Source organism: Antedon bifida, chromosome 5, assembly GCF_963402885.1.
Source record: "Antedon bifida chromosome 5, ecAntBifi1.1, whole genome shotgun sequence".
Lineage (NCBI taxonomy): Eukaryota > Metazoa > Echinodermata > Crinoidea > Comatulida > Antedonidae > Antedon > Antedon bifida.
Genome location: NC_136230.1, coordinates 6,694,995 through 6,721,796, shown reverse-complemented (window position 1 = coordinate 6,721,796; position 26,802 = coordinate 6,694,995). Strand labels below are relative to the sequence as shown.

General features: G+C 33.3%; 2 protein-coding genes across 2 annotated transcripts in view; both read left to right on the top strand.

The window, feature by feature from the left end:
* LOC144843093 (uncharacterized) overlaps positions 1-26,802 on the top strand; it is a 175,982-nt gene that overhangs the window by 11,335 nt on the left and 137,845 nt on the right. The window lies entirely within an intron of this gene.
* LOC144842316 (tyrosine-protein phosphatase non-receptor type 1-like) lies at positions 8,696-11,225 on the top strand. Its single transcript, XM_078698753.1, has 5 exons — positions 8,696-8,769; positions 9,011-9,261; positions 9,660-9,814; positions 10,317-10,452; positions 10,644-11,225. Exons 2-4 carry the CDS (start codon positions 9,127-9,129, stop codon positions 10,366-10,368), a joined length of 342 nt encoding a protein of 113 aa, XP_078554879.1. The 5' UTR covers positions 8,696-8,769; positions 9,011-9,126; the 3' UTR covers positions 10,369-10,452; positions 10,644-11,225.

The window sequence follows — 26,802 nt, the reverse complement described above, 5'->3', positions numbered from 1 at the left end:
TAGCCTGTGATGAGTGCATCGTTTCAAAGCATTTTTTATTGCAATATACGACAGTTTAGTCTAAACAAAGTATAAATCGTAAAATGAAAGTGAAACAAAAAAAACCTATGAATTGGAAAGAATACTATCAACCATTTAAATATTATATATTAAATCTTTTATGATAATTTAAGACCCTACTTATCACATCCATTATAATATAATTGTTAAATATATTTGTGTAACAATTTAATAACGTACCTGCTGCTGCTGTGTCTGTTGATCCTATTGTACTTCTTGGTCCATATACCTCAATACCACCAACCATCCTCGAAAATTGAGAGTAGAATTGATATTGAGTATTTTGGATGAGATTATCAATAACAATAAATACATCGTTACATGGTTCAGTTCTTGATACAAATGAATCCATCTCCGATGATTTGTACCACAGCTTTCGATTTATAATTGTTCCTGTTCCATAGTCTTCACCAGGAATCCAAGTGACGTCAAAAGTCAGTGTACATACTGTCTGGTTGACAATAGTTGGCGGTTCAGAACGGTATGGTAATGCTAATTATTGAAACAATAAGGCATATATTGGTACAACTTGGAATTATTCTGAATAATGTAAATTTTAACAGAAAGTAAATCATAAGCATCACAGCTCAACTTAAAACAAATGTTGAAGATTTTAGAATACTATGTTACTGCATCGAACACATTGATTACCGCCTGATTGATGATTGTTGTACAGTTTAACTGTACAGTTGTAATTAAAAACACAGATTATGACTGATTGAATAACATTGTATGAACTTCACATCTATAAGGTCCTTTCTTTCTTCTTTATTTAAATTTTAGACAACATTATTCTTAATCTTTTATACTCATCAATTTGTTTGTATGTTGTTTTTTTTTTTGCTTTTCAGTAAGTTATTAAGACACATTTTTTTTATAGAGACGTGTTGTTTTTTTAAATTTGGCCTGTAATCAGGGTGTCTTTGAATCTACTAAATAAATGAATGTAGGCCTAAGTAAGTAAGTAAGTACAGTTACCTATGTTACACTTTGATCCAGTCCAAGCTTCACGGCATCCATTAGGACAACTTCCACTTGGATTACAATCTTCAGAGTCTTTGCAGTGACATTGGAAATTACACAACTCACCAAAGAATCCCGGCGGACAGAATATAGGTTCTATAAAAACAATTTAAAGATTCTGATTTGACAGTTGTTCTATCTTTCAGAATATTGGCCATACAGTTAAAAAACTAACAGTGATTAACTGTAGAAAACAGTAGAATGATCGGATCGATTTTATTCCTATTTGATACACCTAGGATATAATTACGTTACTATTTTGTTTGTGTTAGTGATTATTATTATGGTAATGTTGTATTTTGAACTATTGGCAGTATTCGTCATGTAAAATGTATTATAATTTATAAATATAGTTGAGGACGGCTTAATGGATGGTTTACATTAACATGTGATAGCGTCCCAAAATGGAAAAGACAAATCATAACAGTGTGTTTGTAGGCACACATACATTTATTAAAGGTACAAATGCATAAAACGCCAAATCCTTTACCTAAACACATACTACCAATATAACCTGACGAGCATGTTGACCCGGAAGTACATCCTGTGTGTGGATTAAAATCAACAATGTCACAATGACATGTTTGACGACAATCCGCTCCATAGAAACCAGCTTCGCATTCTTCAAAAAACATAGTTTAATATGATTAGTTTTTATCTAATCCTACAAATAAAAAATTAAATGTCAAGTTTTTGGAATACAGTCCAGTACGAAGTACCTTTGGGTTTTATTCCATGAAAATATTTCTATTTGAAATTTTTCATATAGACCAAAACGATTGTTTATAAATATTTAAAATTAATAATTATTGAATAATGTGGACTTATCCAAGAGTAGGCCTACTTCATGTGTTTCAAATGTGTGGTTCTAACAAGATAGCCTACAAGCCATGAGGTTTTCACGATTTTTGTCACTTCATTTGCCTTATTTTTTTTATCTTAAGTAGTTTTTTTTATAGATTTTAACCAGCCTGTTAGTGGCGATGATTCGCTATTAGATTGGAATGAAACAAATACAAAATACATTATATGGTCTATCGAACAACTCTCAAATTTAAACTTTCACCAATAACCTATTTACTACCTTCTTATTCTTAATATTCTACATTACCTTAACTATAAACGGGTTTTTGCAAATTTGTTTGGCATCTTATTATATGATACTGCAACAATATTAAGTAATTTCACTATTTTTAAGTGATATAGAGAAAGGTAATAATATAATAACTAATTAATTAATAACTATATATAATTAACATTATCATAGGGTAACATAGGCCTCCTAATTATGATAACTAATATGATTCGTGCCTGTTTTACATTTGTTTCCTCCAAAACCATTGATGCATGTACAACCAACTGGATCAGGTGGACATAAAAGTGCCTCTTTGCAATTTCCCCCAGTAGAAGAACACACAGAGTCACATTTACGACCCCATTTGTTATTTCCACAACCTATTGCAAATAAAATACATAAAACTATATTCAATAATAATGTATGTTATGTTTATTTGTTTATACCATGTAATTTAGCAATAGTTTATATTACCGTGTTCACAAGCATCACCGTCGAATCCTGCTGGGCAAATACAGAAACCCGTCTTATCATCACAAATTCCACCATTATAACATACAGGACAGTCTTCCTCGCAATCTGGAGGATTCCATTTTGGCGAAGGACAAGCTTGAATATTACAGTAAAGAGCAATTAACAGAAATCGTGACGATATCTTTGCTCTGATCATAGATATAAAACGACTCATTGTATTTATTTCAATTTGATTATCACGTGTCATTTAATTGGAATTATTCTTAATAAAAAGTGATATAATAATGGTGATAATGAACGACGGCTCTATTAAAAAATATTCATTCTATTTATGTATACGATCATAATGATAAATTAAAATCAAAAACAATTCATGAGCAATAATTTTAAATCTTACCTCTTACAATACGTCTCATGACACCATGATTACCATCAGGAATATTGCCTGTATAACATTCATATACGCCATCATCTTTTCTTCGTATGTTTTCAATCACAGCAGACGTATTACCCCTCAGATTGTGTATTTCCTCACCGTAATTATGTCGCCAACGTAAATTGTTAAGATCACCACCTTTACTGAGATTGATAGTGACAGACTCTCCAATACCGACCGTTGTCGTTCTGTACTCTATTATAATATTGGCTGTGAAATACCAATAATAGCCTAAATACTAAAAATTGCAATTGAGTGCTGATATCTGTGAAAATGTTTCAAAATATCATGTAGCCTATTCTCATTAAAGCAAATGGACTACGAAGTGTAAACTAATCGTTAAACTAATAAAACGCTTGAAACTGTTTCGAAATATCACTGTGTACGTATGCGATGACAAATAAATAAATTTGAATCATTTGTATAGATTTATTTTGGAGTAAATAGATATATTATTATTATAAATAGCTGATAATTAGTTACTCACCAGAAGCGGATGTCAAGACAATTGCCGAGTTGGCGACTATTACATCCTTCTTTGCTTGAAATGAAAATACACCAATCATCTGAGGTCGTACGACGTTATTATAAACACCAAGAAAAGTCAAATTGGGGTGTAATCGGTATATAATTTTGCACAACAACAACACATTTCCGTCTGGAATATCTTTAACTTTCATATTACCAGTATGATTACCCGAATACTCGGTATTCTTCCAAGTCAGGTTATTTCTACCATGAATAGTCTTGTATAATATTCCAACTGATAGATCTCTGATGTCACTGTCGTTTTGAAGTGCGTATCCTCGAAACCAGGCGCTCCTTTGCGACAATGGGCTACCCGAAAATAATGTTATATCTAATGGATCTTAAATTATAGGAAATATTTATATGAGATAATATATGATTAATAATTTATTCTCGGCTTATTACAATCTTTCATGGTACTGAAAGAGCGTAATTTGGTTTGAATGACTATTTCCTTCTGCTATATTATTAAGAGCATCAAGTAGTTCTTTTAGGCTTTTTAGTTGATTTGTGACGTGACATTATAGAATATTAACAGTCGTTATTCTATAACCACTGCTGGTGGTATATATCTTTGTATGAATCCATGATAAAATAAATAATGGAACACTATAATAGGTTATCTAAGCCTTGTGATATTAGTTTAACCGTTTAGCTTACCTGTAGATTCTAATTGACAACCAAAAGATATAATTGCTATAACCAGATGGCACACATTTGACAGATGTTTAACGAAAAACATTTCAATGTTCACCTTCTATGTTCACTTATGCCTAAAAAGACCAGCATAGTGTAGCAGTCCTAGACTTTATATAACTGATTTCTTGTATACTCAATCTAACTTTTACATTATATTATTTTACAAGAATTATTACTCAAATGAAACTGAAAGAAAAATTAATGGTTAAAAGAACACGTTTCGACAATAAACGTTTTGTCTTATTTAGTCAATGAAACTAAAACATGGTATCGCATGTACATGTTTATTTATAAACATCTGTTTAGTGGTGACAATTATTTATACATAATTGAACTATAATAACGTAATTGTAAACTTAAATGACTAGTAAGTAAAGGAAACCGTAGAGTACGCGGCCAAACAAAGCATTGTTTCAATACCTTTACCTATATTTAAACTAATTTTAATTGTTAGCAATACCCGGTAGCGTAAGTCGTAATTTTTATTTGAAAGCAGTAATGACATAGCGGCTTGACTAAATTAAACAATTCCTAATACATATTATTGTTTACAAGCGGGATCAGCAAATAAATAAATAGTCTAGTTTGCGTGTTGAGAATAATATAAAAACCAAAGTGTCGATCCGTGTTTTAAAGTATAGTTTTAAAGATGTAGCCTATTGTCCCAAAAATATGAAAAATAAAGATTAATAAAATCAGACTTAAAATAGGCCATTTTGCAGTTTTAATAAAGCTGTTCACTTCTGTAAAAAAAATAAGCGAAAACAAAATTATTTCACTTATAAAAAGACAAAAGAAACGGTTAATTTTAACCAAAAACCATTGTCTGACAGACATTTAAGTATTTCTTGCTTTAAATTACGTTTTTCTATCAGGTAAATAATTTTTTTGTCGATCAAAGTGAAAAACTATTAATTCTATTATTTTTGACATTTGCTGAATTTGTGACTACTCCATTTTTCTTTGCTTCAAATGAAAAAACGCCAACTCTTTCAATTCGAGGTTGTAATTCTGTAACTCAGAGTGCTGTTAGACTATAGTGTACTCTGTATATTATTTCACTTGTGGGAGTAAATATTTTATCGTTTGGCATAGGCTTATTTTGAAAATCTGTATAAATAGTATTACCACCCGTATGCCCAGTATCATTCCAAGTCACGTTATCTTTCTCTTCGATTTTCTTGTACATTATTCCAACTGATAAATCTCGAATGTCTTTGTCGCCTCGAAGTATGTATCCAGCAAACCAACTACCACTAGGCGTCGTTAGTGGTGTCGTAGAAAATAATTTTATATCCAATGGATCTGCAAATGGATAGTAAGTGATTCATTTTGAATTATTATGAACAACTTTCAACAAATTTCAGTTAAATCTAAATGAGACTTAAAACTGAAAAGAGAGGAACAAGAATCAAGAAATGCATTTGATTAAAATTGCCATTCTGAAAGTTGGCTACATTGTTAGTTCACTTTATTTCCATTGTCACTCCTTGTGTCTGATAAAACTGGCTAAACAAATTTGCAAGCTATAAATATATTACTCCTACTCTGTATCGTATTTTAATCGTTTAACATACCTGAAGACTCTGTTCGACAACCCAAACTGATAAAACCAGATAAAGAATATTTGACAAATAGTTTACGAAAAACATGATTTTGAATGAGTAGTTAGTGTCTTTCTTAAATGTAGAATAATGATATAACCCAGAAAGCACTACCATATAAGTTCTTTATGATGACTATCACTATAAATAACCGTTATTTACCTTGTGTCGCTGTGTCAGACAATGGTTACATTGTAGGACTATAAGACATTGTGATCTGGCACTTAACAAATATAGTAGCATTGTAAACATGTATACATACAGAAAATGTATTGCAAATAAAACTGGATGGACACGCAAGCAACGTATACAATGATGGTGGAATAGCGCAGATGTCCGAATAATATTATTATAACTTTTTTATTTGCTTTCCTTTATTTTTTTGCTGAAATTGTTTATATATTATTGTCAGTGGTATCGTGCAAATAATTGTTGCTAAGCTAATCAGAAATCAGAACATTGTATCGTATTATCTTACATGCTCATACGACGTTTTGAATGGTATGTGGCGGCGCTAGTTACACTATTATTTATGTCGCTAGTTATTGCTATTGATTACTAGAATGAAGTAATGTATAAATAGCATAAAGACGGAGAAAAATTGGTAGGGATATGTGTTGTAAATAAAGTACGAATAAATTTAGCTGATTGTCGTTATTGTATACGCTTACTTGTCAGAAGTTTATGGACCGACATTATACTACTACATACGTCGAGGTATTGATTTCTACATACAAGGTTAAGTTGAAACCCAATTCATAGAAAATAATTAAATATATATATCGGTATCTTTATTTCAATAAAAACATCATAAGTACAATATAAAAAATAAAAAAAAGATTAAATGAAAAAAGTTGAATTAGGGCACTTATTTACAATTTTTTATATTATAAAAAATATATAAAAAGCGTACATAAACAAGAAATATTTCTTACAAAAAACGCCGCTCGACATTTTAAAATTAATCATTGTTCTTTTGATTAATTTATGATTAATTATTAAAAAGATGTCCTTTATCGCATACAAATCACAGATAGTTCTTTAATTATGAATCACATGCCCATTTTTTCACTAGTTAATTGTATACACAGCATTTGAAAGAAGACATGTGTACCTTTCCAAAAATGTATTATTTGCCAACAAATATTAATCTATAGATTATTATTATTATTATTATACTAATTCAAAAATGACATTTAAAAATGGTCAATTTTTAAATTTAATGTGCTGTAGCCTGTTTGTCTGTGACCTCAAACTGAACTGTAGGCATGCAACTGAATACCCTCTAGAGACGACGTGACTTCAAGTTGGTACAAGTGGAAATTCTTCTACAATTTGTTGATTCGCGTCAACCAATCAAAGGGCAAGAATCCAAAATCGTTCAACCGTGAGCCCTCATAGACTCTTTTCCCAGAGGTTTTTTGGGTCCAGCAGCTGGGACCTATAAATTATAGTCGAGTATGCATTTTAGCCAAAAACGTCAGTCTCTAGTACTATAAATGCTGCTTGCTTTCAGCTTATACATGAGTCATCTCTTGTGACGTAGCGGGCTAAAGCAGCAGCGTGAAAAATATTTCAAGGAAAAAAAATAAGAAAAAACAGAGCAAAAGGATTTCAAAAGTGACTTGAGCCACCACACATTGATGGCAGAGCAAGAACCAGGGCAATTCCCTCAACCACCCAGACAAATGGTGTCCCAGCAACCTCCGGATGTCAAGAGTAAAATAAGTAATTCAAAATGCTGTACTTAAAAACAAAATTGTCATTTATCTATTAATTATTATTTTTATTCTACTGCAATCTGTTTTTACAAGCACACAGCACAAACAAACACTCATAAAAGACAAACTGATTTTGTGTAGTGTAAAATATTTATGTTAAAAGTTGCTGGTTTGTTATCAGATCGATTCCTTTATGATGTAAAAGATTTATGAAGCGACATACATCAATTAGTTACAATGGAATAATTATCCGCAGCCGAGAGAATGTGTTTGGGCTGCATATATTAGTTTGGTGTGGGCGTTGATTTTTCTAGTTATTATTGTCGAAATCAATTGAAGCATATATACGAACCCTGTAACAACGTTGACAATAGATCTATTTTATTTACATCCCGGGACACTTGCTGTTGAAACACGTATTTTTTAATATGTTTTATTTCCTTATACATTGTACGTGACTGGGTTATCCAATTGTTACGCAAATAATACAATACCATACTGTATATAGTTATTTTAGTATTGGTTAGGTCTATACAAGTGAATATGTTTCAACCTTAGTGAAGATGTTGGCCAAACGCTTTCCAATTTTGTTTCGTCTGGTTATTACTCTCAGTTTGACGTGTGGATTTGTTTTATCAGGTATGCTGCTTTAAGATTAATCTGCTTACTTTTTTAATTATTTGCAATAAGTGGCTCTAATATAATGTTTAAAATTGTACTCTTACAAACGAATTTCTGACTTAACTCCCTTTTAATACCAAATGTAATGTGCGAGAGTTTACCTAATAGAGGATTATTAGTTTTCTCCATGATGTTTCTAACTTTCCAATTAGTGACCTAAATAACCTACTATTTACATGAGAATGTTAGAATTAAGTATAGTGGAAATGAATAGTATAGTCCTAGGTTTAAAATTCTAGTTTTGCTTGTCAGTCCGTATGTATATCTGAAGATCAATATATTTATTCATGCACCGAATTTGATATGTTTGTACTCAGGACAAACCTCGACTATCATAAGCCCGATTATTAGTAGCAATCAATTAAGCTTCTTAATATTATTTAATTTATCATAGTGACTAAAAGATGTTTTCAACTAAATCCGGATGTTGGCAGTGGTGCAGATTACGTAAATGCTGCGCTCATTGAGGTATGAGGACATGAACGTTTCATTCAAAGGAAGGGCATAAGCTAGCGCTATGTGAAATCAAACTGAACCTAAAACCATGTTGTTTCTCAATTAATATGAGAACGTAATAAAATGAAAAACAGATCTCAAAAGCAATTTTTAAAGATAGTAATATTCACATGCAAGACAATTATAGAAGGAATACTCTTTTTTAAATACTTATTTTAATATTTTCCGGTGTTCTGTTTTATTTATATCCTAGAGTCACAAGGGTCGCCGTGCTTTTGTTGTTACTCGGACACATTATCGGATACCACGATCGACTTTTGGCGTTTGGTGTTTGATTGTAAATCTGACGTCATTGTACAATTACATGAGATGGAAGACCTAACGAGTGCAGTGTACCTCCCGAAGAAGATCAACCAGAAACAAACATTTGGTGAATTAACTGTGACTGCTAAGTCAAACTTTCAGAACGAATATATGACTGTGAGAAAATTAAATCTAGAAAAGGTTACTACATTTTTTTCTTGTTGTATTTTACTGAAGTACCATGTCAAAATCATGCTATTGCATGAGTTACAGCACTATCTAAATTTGTTTACAATTATTACAACAAATATTAGCAAGATTCTTTCGAAGATTATAATATAATATACACTGTTAATGCAGTGACTGCCTCATATGCCTACACCTCTACATTAAAACCAACTTTGATTATCCTTATTGCAGTAAATGATGTAGTTACTGGAGTAACTGCAGTAGAACAATTGTTTACATAATTCCTAAGATGAGGGGAAAAAACAGAAAACGTTTAAATAAAATGGTTATTGCAAAAATAGCAACTGAACAATAAAATAGATGTTTGTAAGTAAAATTCAAACTAATAACTATCTGTTTTGTGTTTGTAGGATAACAATGTACAGCAAATTATTCTGTATGAAGTTAACCAATGGCCAGAAAATAAACCTGTTCCTGAAATTGATGCATTTGTTAAATTCATTATGACGATAATGAAAGGACGTGCTACGTCTTCTATCAATACACCGAGCACTGTTCATTGCACGTGGGTATAAATTGAAATATTCTCTATTTGTTATTAGAATATTAATATATTAGTAACGGAAAATGTAGCGTATTCTTTCTACAGCAGTTTGTCATCGTATTATGTAATACTAAAAATATTGAAATTTTATAATTATGTTAACATTTTGTATTTTCAACGTAGACACAAAAAAAATTGTTCGGAAATTTGTGAACCAATCAGGTAATCAATTAAAAAATAAAGTGCGCATGATCATTCATTATAAAACAACCAGGTACACACTCACAACACAACCATTTTTCTTCAGGTCAAAGGTAAAACTTTATCGCATTTTTCCGATAGTTATCCGATTTGAATGAGATAATTATCGGTTAATATTTCTCGAGTAGAATCAGTTAAACCTCGGTTATCGGCTAATTATTAGTTAATTTGTAGCTGCGGAAACACGACGGGCCTGTAAGTTGGTCAGTTTTAAATTAAGTTTTACGGAAACTATAAAAACACAATCTATATCAATCTCTAGAGACGGTGTTTCCAGATCAGGCTTGTTCTGTCTAGTTTATTCTATGATCTAGAAAATGCGAGATGAAAAGGTAGTAGATGTATTCCAAACACTTAAAGCACTGCGGTCAGCATGCCCCACTATGGTGGACTCTGAGGTGAGAAGACAAGGTTTTTTTTATTTAGTTTTAATAGTGACGAAATTTAGTTTATGAGAAAATTATATACGTAACAATCGTTGGACTAACCAGGGAAGAGTGAACCCTGGACTAACTAATCTAACAAGCACATTACGTGAACGTATTACTTTGTATTTAACAGTATTTTTATTATTATTTTACTAATTTAGATCCAATACAACTTTTGCTATGACGCTGCATTGTGTTATCTGAGAAGGTGTGATGATGGCAACAGAGTATCGGAAGAAAAATAAATGAAGTCAATAATTATAACTAGGCATAGTCTAAAAACAACGAAGACTGTAATTTGTAGTGGTTAGGAAAGCGTATTTATAATCGACAATAGGGAGTTTTCGCAATCTTACGAATACGATAACGAAAACGGATACGTCACACATTTGTGAAACTTTTGAGCTGATCCCCATTTCATATTCGTAAAGCGTATTCGTGTTGACGAATATCACCAGTCATATTCGTAACTACAAAACGAGTATAGTTTTTGATCTATTTTGCACATTTTGCATTTGAATCAGGAATGATTCATGATTACAATATAATTATACTTTTATTGAAAGTAATTTACTAAAAAAATTTACTAAAATGCCAGGTCAATTTTGATAAATAGCAGTTTTTAAAGTCCTCACTCGCTTTGATGTTACACTAGGCATAGGCAGCCAAGCACCAAGCAACACGTACCTGCGCTTCGCTCAAATTTACCGCAGTCATATTTTGGACGGCGCCCTCAATATTTCGTTTTTAAAATAATTACCCTAAGCAGATAAGAGAACATTTCTTTGTCTTGGAGAACTTTTGTGTACACGCTCCACTAAACTGCACATTCTCGGGAACATGCACATAGTGATTTTTTAACTCGACATATTACAGGGGGGTTCTTTTTTCCCAAAAAGGCCCCTCTTATGGGAATTACCTCCGGTGTAACCAGCTTATATGATTTAATATCAAACGATCAAAACACCAATGATATTGGTCACCAGCCACAAGAGCACCCTCTCTGTTAAGAGTTTCCTGCCCAGGACCCTGGCCTCATCAAGGGTGGGGCTGAGGTAAGAAAAATTGGAAAAGATAGAGCGCTACAGTGGCGGTCGCAGACTCGCAGGACTATTTTAAGAGGATTGCCCAAAGACTCCAGTGCTGTAGACAATGAGTATTTGGGCAAGAAAATTGTTAAATGACACCCCTACATGGTACTCGCACGTAAAATTCATAATAAATTGCACCTCTAGTTCGACGGAAAAGTCACTCACTCTATAGTGCGCTAGCAAACAGAGGATCGTAGCACAATGTTATTCGACCGGTAATAAAACATACGCGACTAACAATAGGCCTATAGGATAACATTTTTGTTTTCGTTCAATGCGAACGTCACGGGGAAGTTCCCGATGAAGGTACTTCTGGTACGGTATTACATTCTAATAACTGTACTCAATTATTATAAATTTATTAGCAATTAATAATTTTAAAAAGTTATACAAAAAATATGAAGCTGCTGCTATAAATATTTTGGGCAAAACGTTAAATTGTGTTATTTTCAATTAAATGCTAAATAAAGTCAGATGTTAAAACCACAATTTCAAAAATTCATTTTTTATTTATCCACTATAAACTTTAAAAAAGTGTTGTTTAAACCACACTCCAAAATAAAACAAAGAAAATTATGATATGACATTTGCAGAAGGAAGCAAACTTTGCTCTGTTACCGGTATAACACGGTTCAAATTTCGGAACTTCCATAAATTACTACGGAAATTCGGCCTAATATTTACGGACGGCCTAAAAATTGGCCTTAGATTATGGAAAACCCCCGGCAAAACGCAATAATTATGGACAAATCGATTATCAGCCTTGGTAATATGCCTAATATTTAAAAGGAATGAATATAAGCTATATTTTTGTTTTGTCGAAAAGTTCATATGTGAATGCTTGGTCCATTAGAGGTTATTGCTTGTATTTTAACACAAGTTCATTTTGGATTTTCAGTAAATTACCAATGGTTTATTTAAGGTCAACACACTGTAACTAATCCCTCACTATTCAATCAAACGTTATTATACTACCATTGTTGAAAAATGGATTGCGTGATATCAAAATGGATTGATGTAAAACGTAACAAAGATACGACCTTGTCTGGTATTTATGCAGTGGTGAAGCGGAGAATTGTTTTTGTAGCGTTCCATTTAAAATAATTTTTTTTGGTGAAATATTTTGGTTGTGAAGGTCGCTAAATTCGTTGGCGCCAGACTTACTTCTTTTACCAATTTTAACAATAAGCTAACAACAAAACATTGAACAATTATAAAATGCCGTAAAACTCTGTAACTATTTTATGACTAAGTCTATCAAGTTCCGAGTTTGCTCAGCTACCGACGCGGTATAATAATTCTCTGTTAATTCTGAAATTCGCCCTAATATTACGGACGTATACGGAAATGAAGATAAACTTGGTACTACACGGAAAAATAAAACTATACGCAAAACTATGATTTGGCCTTTAATTATGGAAAAACGCAATAATTATGAACAAATTGACGACCCATATGACGGGTTTTTCCCGAACACAGTGTGTGTTGGCCTCCTTTCGTACCTCTCATCAAGAGAGAGATACATCTCCCTGCTCTCTGACGCGCGCACCACAAGAAACTAGTCAATCAGAAATTTGTTCTGCGTATGCTCAGAAACTTATCTACTTTTATCTGTGCGCGGTATAGTAGGCCTATTGGTGACTGCTGTGCCAATTTACAAATATTCTCTTTCAGACTGAACTTCTATAACGTATAAATATGGATATTGTATACGAAGAAATGGGACTAAATTTTAATTTAGTGTCAGAAACAACATTTAGTATGAAATTAAGGGTGTTGCCCGGGCCACTAAGGCAACACCCCTAGGTCCGCCCCTGCGCTAGATGCTTGGAAATTAGTGTTATTGAAAATATCAGGATGTTTGGTAGAAAATATGCCTGATACTGTACACCGCACCGCGGCACCATACCAAACTGTTGCTGTCCGACATGACTGTGCCCTATACACACCTGGCATTTTTCAGTCCATCACGTCTCCTTGTGTTTTCGAGGAAATGATTACCCCCCAACCCCCACCCGGGGGTGGGGGCTGCAGGATACAGTCTAACAGTATAAAACAAGAAATAAGGCCATGGCCTAACTTGGCTGGGAATTATTGGACAACTAGGTCTACTTGACCTGGCAGGGCTAGCTAAAGTAGGTAGCTAGGCCTAAAAAAATCGGACAGAAAATGTGGAGTTATTTACATGTATTTGACTAATACAGTACAAATATAACAAAATATAGCAAAATAGTCAACAAAATATTGATAATAAAATACAATCATTTTAAAGTTAATATTGAGCCTTAAAAAGGGTTATTTGAGGTACGCTGTAAAGGGGGGTTCGCCCGAACCATAAACACCCACCCCCCCCCCCTCCCCTGGCTACGGGCCTGAAGGCAGTGTACAGATAGTCTGTAATAGGTCATTTGGTATTGCTTACAATGTGCTAAATCATAAAACATTGGTTGCTGGTGGTATCTACAATATCTAAGCTGGGCTAGTTGGGGAAAGGGGGAGGGGGGGGGGGGTTCTCTAGTCTAACTTTAGGGTGTCTGGTACTTGCGGTGCAGCAGACAATTAGTCTGTTGTTCTCCATTTAGTATTGTATGAACACAACTTGTTCATTTGGTATTAATTTTGAGTGGTACTTCACTCATCTATGCTAGCCATATTTTAGGCCCTCCCTCGGGGGGTCTGGCGGGCCTATTGCAGCAGACAAAAAGTCTGTCGTTTGTGATACTGGTATAAGGATGCCCAAGCCCGTAGCCAGGATTTTTACAGGGTGGTTCTTTTTTCCCAAAAAGGCCCCTCTTATGGGAATTACCTCCGGTGTAACCAGCTTATGTGATTTAATATCAAATAGAAAAGATAGAGCGCTACAGGGGCGGTCGCAGACTCGCAGGACTATTTTAAGAGGATTGCCCAAAGATTCCAGTGCTGTAGACAATGAGTATTTGGGCAAGAAAATTGTTAAATGACACCCCTACATGGTACTCGCACGTAAAATTCATAATAAATTGCACCTCTAGTTCGACGGAAATGTCACTCACTCTATAGTGCGCTAGCAAACAGAGGATCGTAGCATAATGTTATTCGACCGGTAATAAAACATACGCGACTAACAATAGGCCTATAGGATAACATTTTTGTTTTCGTTCAATGCGAACATCACGGGGAAGTTCCCGATGAAGGTACTTCTGGTACGGTATTACATTCTAATAACTGTACTCAGTTATTGTAAATTTATTAGCAATTAATAATTTCAAAAAGTTATACAAAAAATATGAAGCTGCTATAAATATATTGAGCAAAACGTTAAATTGTGTTATTTTCAATTAAATGCTAAATAAAGTCAGATGTTAAAACCACAATTTCAAAAATTCATTTTTTATTTATCCACTAAACTTTAAAAAAGTGTTGTTTAAACCACACTCCAAAATAAAACAAAGAAAATTATGATATGACATTTGCAGAAGGAAGCAAACTTTGCTCTGCTACCTGTATAACACGGTTCAAATTTCGGAACTTCCATAAATTACTACGGAAATTCGGCCTAATATTTACGGACGGCCTAAAAAATGGCCTTAGATTATGGAAAACCCCCGGCAAAACGCAATAATTATGGACAAATCGATTATCAACCTAGGTAATATGCCTAATATTTAAAAGGAATGAATAAGCTATATTTTTGTTTTGTCGCAAAGTTCATATGTGAATGCTTGATCCATTAGAGGTTATTGCTTGTATTATAACACAAGTTTATTTTGGATTTTCAGTAAATTACCAATGGTTTATTTAAGGTCAACACACTGTAACTAATCCCTCACTATTCAATCAAAATTTATTATACTACCATTGTTGAAAAATGGATTGCGTGATATCAAAATGGATTGATGTAAAACGTAACAAAGATACGACCTTTTCTGGTATTTATGCAGTGGTGAAGTGCCGGAGGATTGTTTATGTAGCGTTCCATTTAAAATAATTTTTTTGTGTGAAATATTTTGGTTGTGAAGGTCGCTAAATTCGTTGGCGCCAGACTTACTTCTTTTACCAATTTTAACAATAAGCTAACAACAAAACATTGAACAATGATAAAATGCCGTAAAACTCTGTAACTACTTTATGACTAAGTCTATCAAGTTCCGAGTTTGCTCAGCTACCGACGCGTTATAATAACTCTCTGTTAATTCTGAAATTCGCCCTAATATTACGGACGTATACGGAATTGAAGATAAACTGGGTACTACACGGAAAAATAAAACTATACGCAAAACTATGATTTGGCCTTTAATTATGGAAAAACGCAATAATTATGAACAAATTGACAACCCATATGACGGGTTTTTCCCGAACACAGTGTGTGTTGGCCTCCTTTCGTACCTCTCATCAAGAGAGATACATCTCCCTGCTCTCTGACGCGCGCACCACAAGAAACTAGTCAATCAGAAATTTGTTCTGCGTATGCTCAGAAACTTATCTACTTTTATCTGTGCGCGGTATAGTAGGCCTATTGGTGACTGCTATGCCAATTTACAAATATTCTCTTTCAGACTGGACTTCTATAACGTATAAATATGGATATTGTATACGAAGAAATGTGACTCAATTTTAATTTAGTGTCAGAAACAACATTTAGTATGAAATTAAGGGTGTTGCCCGGGCCACTATGGCAACACCCCTAGGTCCGCCCCTGCGCTAGATGCTTGGAAATTAGTGTTATTGAAAATATCAGGATGTTTGGTAGAAAATATGCCTGATACTGTACACCGCACCGCGGCACCATACCAAACTGTTGCTGTCCGACATGACTGTGCCCTACACACACCTGGCATGTTTCAGTCCATCACGTCTCCTTGTGTTTTCGAGGAAATAATGACCCCCAACCCCCACCCGGGGGTGGGGGCTGCAGGATACAGTCCAACAGTATAAAACAAGAAATAAGGCCATGGCCTAACTTGGCTGGGAGTCATTGGACAACTAGGTCTACTTGACCTGGCTGGGCTAGCTAAAGTAGGTAGCTAGGCCTAAAAAAATCGGACAGAAAATGTGGAGTTATTTACATGTATTTGACTAATACAGTACAAATATAACAAAATATAGCAAAATATTGATAATAAAATACAATCATTTTAAAATGCAGTATAACCGTATGTAGATGCTAACTAGTACAATATGAATATTTTATATATTACATAGTGATACTAATAATATAATATTAATTTGACATTAGAAAACAGAAATGGAAACCATATAGGTGAAATTCAACGTTTTGTGCTACAATCTCTAGTCTAACTTTAGGGTGTCTGGTACTTGCGGTGCAGCAGACAATTAGTCTGTTGTTATCCGTTTAGTATTGTATGAACACAACTTGTTCATTTGGCATTATTTTGAGTGGTCCCTCGGGGGGTCTGGCGGGCCTATTGCAGCAGACAACAAGTCTGTTGTTTGTGATACTGGTATAAGGATGATTGCCAATGGGCATCCCATGGTGGTAAAATTAGGTGGTATCTCTCTCATCTAACCGGTGCCGATTTTTTAGCACTTTTCGGAGTCCCCCCTCCCCCCAGTCTAGACGCAGACGCAGTTCGTACCCGACAGACTCCCATTTTCATTGACTTCAAGTGACCCCCAACACACTTAAATAGTCAGATATTGGTACCTAGCTCATTTAACCAAATGTCTCTGGGCTGCCTTGTTACAACCGTTAATGTAGAAAACGCCAGCTAATGTCGAAACAACCGTGAATGTAGAACAATCCACCGCTTTTGTAGTAAAACCTCCAGCTTATGTAGAAACACCAACAGCTTATGTAGTAAATAAAAATCAACACCAGCTAATGTAGAAACAGTCAACAGCTTATGTAGTAACGAAAATTGCCTCCCAGCTTATGTAGTTACTATCGCCAGCTAATGTAGAAAATGTTATATATTTTACAAAAATGTCTCATTTATGTGCAAATGCATCGATCTTTACTTAGCTATCAGTCTTTCCACCTCTCGTAAGCAACCAACTTTCTAAAACGACCACATATCGTAACCAACCATCTCTGTTAAGGGACCGCTTCTCATAATCGACCACCTCTCGTAAGGGATCACCTCCTCTCATAATGGACCACTTCTCATAATCGACCACCTCTCTCGTAAGCGACCACCTCTCGTAAATGACCACCTCTTTTAAGGGACCACTTCCGAGAGGTGGTCGATTATGATAAATGGTCCCTTAAAAGAGATGGTGGTCGTTCAATAGATGTGGTCACTTACCAGAGGTCGTTGTGACGGGAGATAGTCGATTATGAGAAGCGGTTCTTTAATAGAGAGAAAGAGGTTGTGGTTTCTTAAAAGAGGTGGTCATTTACGAGAGGTGTGGTCGTTAAGATAGGTGGTCGCTTACGAGATGTGGAAAGACTGATAGCTAAGTAAAGATCGATGCTTGCACATGAATTATAGACATTTTTGTAAAATATATAACATTTTCTACATTAGCTGGCGATAGTAACTACATAAGCTGGGAGGCAATTTTCGTTACTACATAAGCTGTTGACTGTTTCTACATTAGTTGTCACATAAATAGTGTAGACAGAGCTTAAAATAGAATCAACTAATATAATAAGAAATGTCAGAAATATATAGTACTTTTATTACAAACTATTAATTCTCGATAAACACTTACATTAATTTTCATTTCATTTGTTTATTCAATAAGTACAAGCCTACGACCCATTGTACAATACTGTTACAATAGAAAAACATATTATTCATTATCATTCTTCAGCTCTTTCTTTCCTGATTTACCCTAAATGTCTATTAATTATCTCCACTATGTTAAAATAAACTATGGTCTATAGAATCATGGGGGAATCTATTCAAGTTTCAGTACTGATACAATTGTATGAGGAAAAAAAAGGACAAGAGAATCAGTCAGTCAAGTTTATGAACAACAACTCAATTTACAAAGAAATACTTTATAGTATTGGGCAGTGGTATTGGGTAATGATAGGGACAATAATTGTAACTGTTGTGCAGTCAGTCGTTCACTTATTACAGTCACTGCTAATGCTTGTCGTATTCGAGTGAACCGTTGAGTAGTTTTTCCGTTGAGTACTTTTTAACGGACTATTTTGAGCGTTGAGATTGTTCTTAACGAAAAAGCTTTCGTTGTCAACGTTTTCTATTCGAATGACTTTCTGTTGAGCACAAATTTACAATTCGAATACAAAAAGTACTCAACGAATCTTTACGTTAACAACGAAAGTTTCCAATCGAAAAGTATTATACAACCTATCCTGAAATTTAATGGAGATGTCGGCTAAACGTTTTCCAAGCTTGTTTCGCCTGGTTGTAGGTCTCTTTTTGACGTGTCTATCGGAATCATCAGGTATGTTTTATGTTTGAAGACATATGTATGTTTTTATCAGTCACCTGGTATCGGGATTCTATTTTAATTTAATTTTTTTTCATTTTATTGGACAATTGTAAATTGACAAGAGAAACGTAAGTTTGAAATGTTACAATCATGATTCCATTGTATATTGAAAAAGAGATACTAAAAATATATTGTATTTTTGGCGTTACGTTTTTTACATGACACTATGGTCTGAGTAATCAACACATTAATTGTACTTAACAAATAAAACGCTGCTATCCAAGCCACATTTATTCTTATTTTGTGCTATTAAGCGTCGATAATTCCAGTCTTATATCAGATGACCGCGATTGAAATTCAGAAAAAAAAGTGTTACTCTTGCTTGTGTGTTAGTTTCTACTTATTAACTGCATTAGGATGACTGAAAATCATAAATGTGTTATTATTTTTAAGATGCATTAGTTTATACTCGCAGACCACTTGTGTCATCTAGCAGTGGGTTTATAGGAGTTCAACACAACACAGACATCAGAGATTTATCACTTGGAATATTATACAAGAATATTGATGGAAAAGATAACGTGACTTGGGATGATACTGGATATAGTGATACCTTGACGACACAATCGATAGGTATGCCAAACGGTAAAATATTTCACACAAGCAGCAGAATTATATTCACTGTAAGCAACTCATTCACGTATCTAGGTGTTGCTGACTTACAAATTCAGACTGAGAGAGTTGGTGTTTTCTCATTTGAAGCAAAGCAAAATGGGGTAGTCGCAAATTCAGCAATTGTCTTGACATCCGCTTCTGGTGAGTAATTGCATGATATATCTCATCTTATCTTATATTTATACCATCATTTTCACTATTCAAAATTAACTCTTATTCTAGAACATTTTTATCTCTTATTCTTTTCAGCTGTAATTAGAATGGAGTACAGAACAATAGCAGTTGGTATTGGAGAGTCTGTCACTATCAACCTTAGTAAAGGTGGTGATCTTAACGATTTACGTTGGAGACATAATTACGGTGAGGAAATACACAATCTGAGGGGTAATACGTCTGCTGTGATTGAAAACATACGAAAAAAAGATGATGGCGTATATGAATGTTATACAGGTGATAGCCCGGATGGTAACCATGGTATCATGAGGCTGATTGTTAGAGGTAGGTAGAGGTTTTTAATTACAAATCATGACTTTTTGATTGAGTACGCTGTAAATGCGATTATCTAAATCTAAATCACTTTGCACAATGATATACAAAACAATTTGAAACTATTTGTTTGACGTTTTATTTTTTCAATTTGCAAACTAGTTTATATTTACCTTCAACTTTTTTCACAAATAATAGCTTACATACAATAGTTGAGCACAATTATTGGTTCAATAAGCATGGACTATTTCACTCATTTTAAACTTTAGTATTTTGGTGATATAATAATTATTTACCGTTACCGACGGAACGTTTTGAAACTATGATTAGCCATATATATAAAATAATAAAAGAATATCAAATTGAAAGTAGAATAAATGTCATAAATGACTAAGCATATCTAAAGAATAATGAAAATGAAAACAATAAATACTTGATTATGCATATAATAGGAACATAAAGTAACTAAATCGGAAAAAAGTATAATTATTAACCACACTTCATATATCTAGGGTCACATTTATCAAAACATCATCTTGACTATGTTTAAGTCATTTACTATATTTTCTTAAGTAAGCTTTCAAAACAACCAAGCAATGATTTTTACCAGGATTTCACCATCCGACTCAACAGGCTCCAATACAAAATGATGGAGATGATCTGATACCGGTTTCTTTTCTTTTTTGTGTTTGCCATTTTTGTTTAAACTTGTTTTTTTTAATGGAATGCAATTGGTCTTGTAGCTATATGGACGTACGTATCCGAAATAAAAGTAAAATGAATATCACTATAATCACGATCCAATAAAATCGCTTTCATAAAAGCAATGTATTTAGATTTTTTTAAAATTTGTTTATTAGCTTGTCCTTCACCAAAATGGAATCCTCCAAACTGTGAAATGGACTGTCCCGTATGTTATAATGGTGGAGTGTGTGACGATAAGACGGGTGTCTGTATTTGTCCATCTGGATTTGAAGGCGATGCTTGCGAAACTGGTAATAGCCTAATTTATATTTCTATAGCATGTAATTTATCATATTTAAGTTGATTTAATGCAATGAAGCGTACTTACAGTGCTATTTCTTTTCTTTATATTTTCTGTATGATGAAACTTTCTACGCTACCTACATACAAACATAAAGAAATAGAAAAGTTTAAAGGGCTATGTTATATTGTTAATTGACTTGTTACGACTACTACTACTCATGTTGAGTAGTTGAGAATTGATTAGATCATTAGGAGAAAAAAACTCAAAATCATTCTGGATTAAACTAAAACAAACAAAACAAAATTTTCCAAATAACATACATATTAATACATGGCGCACTCACTTCGAATCCTTATTTTATAATAATGAAAATAGAGATAATCAAAATGTAGAAAGTATCATTACTAATGAACCTGCTGTAAATGAAAACGAATTTGACCTAAATAATGACATTACAGTAGATGAGGTAATTCATGCCATTAAATCCCAAAAAACAGGTAAATCACCTGGAATCGATGGATTATTACCAGAACTTTTTATACACTCATCTCAAAATGTAATCAATCTAATAACAAAATTATATAATTTATAATACAGGACAGTTTCCACAGCAATGGGCAACCAGCCTTATTGTCCCAATATTTAAAAAAGGTGACAAAGAACAACCAGAGAATTATATTATATTTTTGCTAAAATGTTCTTACATATTATTAATAAAAGATTACAATTTTGGGCAGAAGATAATAACATTCTACATCAGGAACAAGCCGGTTTTAGAAAGGGGTTCAGAACATCGGATAATGTATTTATTCTTAACACAATAATTAACAAATACCTAGGAAAAAACCGTGGGAAAGTATATGTTGCTTTCATTGACATCAATATCTTCACATAAAACTACAAAATTCAGGAGTAAAAGGAAAATGTTAAACGTTATTAATTCAATGTACAATAAGTTATCAGCACATGTTAAGGTCGACGGCAATATTAGTAATTCTTTCAAATGTTTAATAGGTATACAACAGGGTTCGCCACTCTCGTCTTTTTTATTTAATATTTTTATTAATGATTTGAGTGAAACATTAAATGAGGAAGGCGACGAGCATAGAATCCCAATAGGAAATCTAAAAATTAATCATTTGCTCTATGCAGATGACCTTATATTATTTGGTTATACCGTTTATGGTCGACCTTATATTATTTAAACAAGTTATCTACCTACTGTACAAGATGGGATGTAACTGTCAATGTTAACAAGAGTAATATTGTAGTGTTTAAGAATGGTGGTAATCTTAACAAATTTGAAAAATGGAATTACAATGGAAATACAGTTGACATTGTCAAATCCTTTAAATATTTAGGAGTTGTTTTCAACTCAAATGGTAATTGGAATAAAGCCAAAGAATACAAATGTCAACAAGCTAATAAAGCTTTGTTCACATTAAAGGGATTGACCCATAGGCGTTTTGGCAACCTCCAAGTTAATATATGGAACCATATTTGATGTTAAGATTATGCCAATCCTACTTTATGGTAGCAAAATATGGGATTTAAATGATATATCAGTATTAGAGAAAGTTCATCTAAGATTCTGTAAATACATTCTAGGAATAGGTAATTCTGCACCAAGTGTTGCAGTGAGAGGAGAATGTGGAAGATTTACTATCCAAATTCAAATTATCATTAATATAATTCGTTACTGGCTAAGAGTAATCCAAATGGATAATGACAAATTTATTAAACAATGTTATGATTCTCAATATAGAAAAGCTCAAAGAAATGAGCAATGTTGGGTCAATGACGTAAAACAAATACTATGCATAAATGGATTTGGTAACATATGGTACTCACAACAGGTTAATAATATATATACTTTTATTTCAAATTTTAAACAAAGGCTTACAGACATTGAACGACAGAAATTCTATGAAGATACTAGGCTACACTCTAAGCTCCAATATTACAAACACATTAAATATAATTTTGGAATTGAAGAATATCTAACTAAAGTAACAACTTACAAACATAGACAAATTATGACTAATATAAGACTAGGAATATTAGAATTAGAAATTTAAAAAGGAAGATGGAATTGTATAAATAGAAATGAAAGATTATGCAAATTATGTGCTTTACAATCAATTGAAGATGAATATCATTTCACTTTAGTTTGTCCATTTTATTCAGATATTAGAACTAAATTCATAATTTCATAAAATTAAAATATATTTATCTTATGTCTACCACAAATTCTGATCTTATTGGAAAATATTTATTTTTTTCATTTAAACGTAGAACAGAATTTTTAAACGCACTCAAATGATATTTATTTAATATTGTATTACATTGTATAATATTTGGGCCAAAGGCCATATATAATCAATGTTTCTTGGATCTCCAAGAAAGAAGAAGTTTACTTCCTTTTATTAGTATACCGTAAATCTTCTAATTGTAACCCTGGGTTATTATTCGTTGATTGTTTTTAGGGTGGGTTACTATTAGAAGGAGGGTTACTATTAGAGTAGTGGGTTACTATTAGAAGATTTACGGTATTTCTGGTAACCCCGTACTTTTTTCTTATGTACAGTATTGTTATTGAAATTTATTTTGATCAAATACATAATACAATTAAAATAATAATATATATAATTATATAAGTTGTGTTTATGTTTAGGCCTAAATGTAAATATAAAAATAATTATATAATCGTCCTCAACCTTAACTAGAAACAGCAGAACATTGGATGTGGCCTTCTGTGGACCCAGGGCAATCAGCAGTGCAGTGACTATCCAGATCAGCACACTGGAAGACAATACCAATAGCCTTTTCGAATGAGTAAACACACTATTCTGATCCCTTACCATTACACCATATTACTGTCTGAAAGTGATTTTGTGATTAAACTATATATGTTTACCTTTGACAATGATCTGAACGAATGCAACATCGGTACACACCCTAATTCATCGCCCTCTCACGCATGAAGAAACAGAACAGAAACGGTCTGCTCATTATACCTCCTACGATTTTGTTTTATGGCGATACAAACAATGAGTCTACTCGTGAAGAATATATACATCTTTAAATAAAAATGAATAACAAATAACCATACGTTTTATATATCAAATAATTGAATAAACAAAACCAGTCTTATCTTAATTATATGTAGATTATATACTATTAGTGAGCGAGGATAGCAACCAACCGGGAAAACATACGCGGGACTGTTTACACCGCGAGCACGCAAGCACACGGGTTCTTCCCGAGCTGAATACATTCCCCATCACTTACCCGGGTGGTTAAGTGACCCGGGCGCGTAGATTTTTTCCAGAGACTTTCTCTGAAAGATACGTGAAAGATAGCCGAACTACTTCCTAAATACAACTAAGACTTAACCCTCTAACTCTAAATAATCTCTCTCACACACTAAAGTAAAAACAAGTTTGTCATGGGATTCAAACCTTATACATTGACATGCAAAGTCCATAGTATAATCCATTCGACTACACAAGTCAGCCGGCTCGACGGAAAGCGTATTAAAAAGTTCATTCAGAGGGTGAGCGCAGAGCAGATGATGCATATTCATAATAATGCCCCCTAAATTCCTGCAATGCATCCACAGTATCCCCAGCATAGAACTAGATTTTTCAAGTCATTGCCATCGAGCAAAAGGTCTGGCAATCTCCGATGTAATCTTATATACAAAGTCATATGTCTTATTTTTAATTTTTTAGGTTGTGAATATGACTACTCGGGGCCTGAATGCCAGATGTATTGTGGTGTGGATTGCGCAGGACTTCTTCTTTGTCCACATGATCCAGTTGGTTGTGCATGCAACAATGGTTTTGAAGGAAACGATTGCAATACAGGTTGTTATGTAATAATTGTTGTTATTTTGGCTAAGACAAAAATCAAAAGACAGTAGACCAATTAAAACTGTGTGTTTTCTATATTTTTTAGCTTAACACTACCGTATTGCAACAATTCGATTTTGGTTTAATAATTTAGAAATAGATATTTAATAATAAAAATGTCCTGAAAGCTGTTTTTTTATAGAATACAACGTTGTTACCTACATACATAATGATTTCCGAATGGACAATTTGGAAGAATGTAAAAATCATGTATCCACTATATTTGTCACAATCACGTTGAAAGATACCTTCACATCTCAGCTGTTTCTGATACTATTATGACATTTTAATATTTTACTTGACATCACCAAGGCTTTTGATTTAGTAACTACACATATATTTCCTCTGTGGTCTTACGGCCTGATGATTCTCTTTAGGATTGGATACCTACCTAAACTGCATTATCACATATAGATAAAAGTCACTTGTACGGCGCTGAACCATTTCCTATCACAAACAAGAACGTGCCCTTGCCTCAATTTCTTTGGCACGTTATTTGAAACCCTCGCCATCAAACGTTCCTTCTCTGCGTACAAGGTATCTACAGTATCTCATCAAAGGTTATCTTATTGATATTAAAATCTTTATCTTAAAATCTTAAATCTTTTTAAGAGTGCATGGCTGGATACTATGGAGCGGATTGTCGCCATGAATGTTACTGTGACGACAGTGATTGTAATACATACAATGGATGTTCATCCGGATCAGACTGTTCGTTTGGATACACTGGTGATACTTGTCAAGGTACTGTATACTCTAAAAGTATATACTTCTGTGAAAGTACCACAATTTGTTACTTAGCAAAATAGAATTTTGTTAAGTATATTTCATTTCATTTCATTTCATTTATTTCACTATCATCATCGCAGCCTTAGCTGAATTACAAAGATATTTACATTTTCTCAATATTAAAATTTGTATAAAAGTATAAAACCAATGATAATTATATATAAAAAAGGAGGCAATTTACACAAGAAATACAATACAGGAACATTCAACAAGTTTAGCATTAAAATATTAAAATAGAAAAAAAAAAACACCAAAAAGGACCAATAAGAATTGCATAGCTGTACTGGGTGATATATAATGATTATTCATTTAGAAGCGAGATAAGGTATGGTATTGCACTTTTTCTATATCTTTCAACTCTGCATTTGGGTTGTTGATACTTTACACGTCTTAGTTTCATGTTACTTACATTCTTCACTGGAAACCATTTTCCAAAATGAATACTTTTTGAACAATTCAGAGCAAACTTATAGCATAGATTACGCCTTCTATCAGATAAAGTATCTAAAGAAAGATCATTGAGTGCTTGGTCATAACATATGTAGTCATTACACAATATTATTCTGCAAGCCCTTTTTTGGACAGATTCTATCATATCCCTTTGTTTCTTAGTGAGACTAGAATGCCATACTGGGACAGCATATTCAACACTTGGTCTTATGTAACTCTTAAATACATCTACAAGATCAAATTTCGGAAGATTGAACTTTCTTAATCTACACAATATATGCAGACGTCTGCTGGCTTTCGATACAATTTCTTTAACATTACGGTCCCATTTGAGGTTGGCTTGTATCCATAAACCTAGTAACTTAGTTTCATTAACGATTTCAATTGTAGCATTACCAATCAAAAGGGGTTCATGTTCATATTGATTTCTTTGAAAGTTAAAATACATAGTTTTACATTTAGTTGGGTTAAGTTTTAGTTTGTTTTCATTAGACCATACATTCAGTAAAGCAACATCATTCTGAATTGAGGAAATTTCATCCTTTTTTACTATCTGTCCTATGCACAAATCATCTACATA

Bases quoted from the DNA above. Each gene is read 5' to 3' on its own strand.
- LOC144842316 (XM_078698753.1), top strand. From the start codon at position 9,127: ATGGAAGACCTAACGAGTGCAGTGTACCTCCCGAAGAAGATCAACCAG. The intron at 9,262-9,659 runs GTTACTACATTT...TTGTGTTTGTAG, and splicing joins GAAAATTAAATCTAGAAAAG to GATAACAATGTACAGCAAAT. The intron at 9,815-10,316 runs GTGGGTATAAAT...ATCAATCTCTAG, and splicing joins CCGAGCACTGTTCATTGCAC to AGACGGTGTTTCCAGATCAG.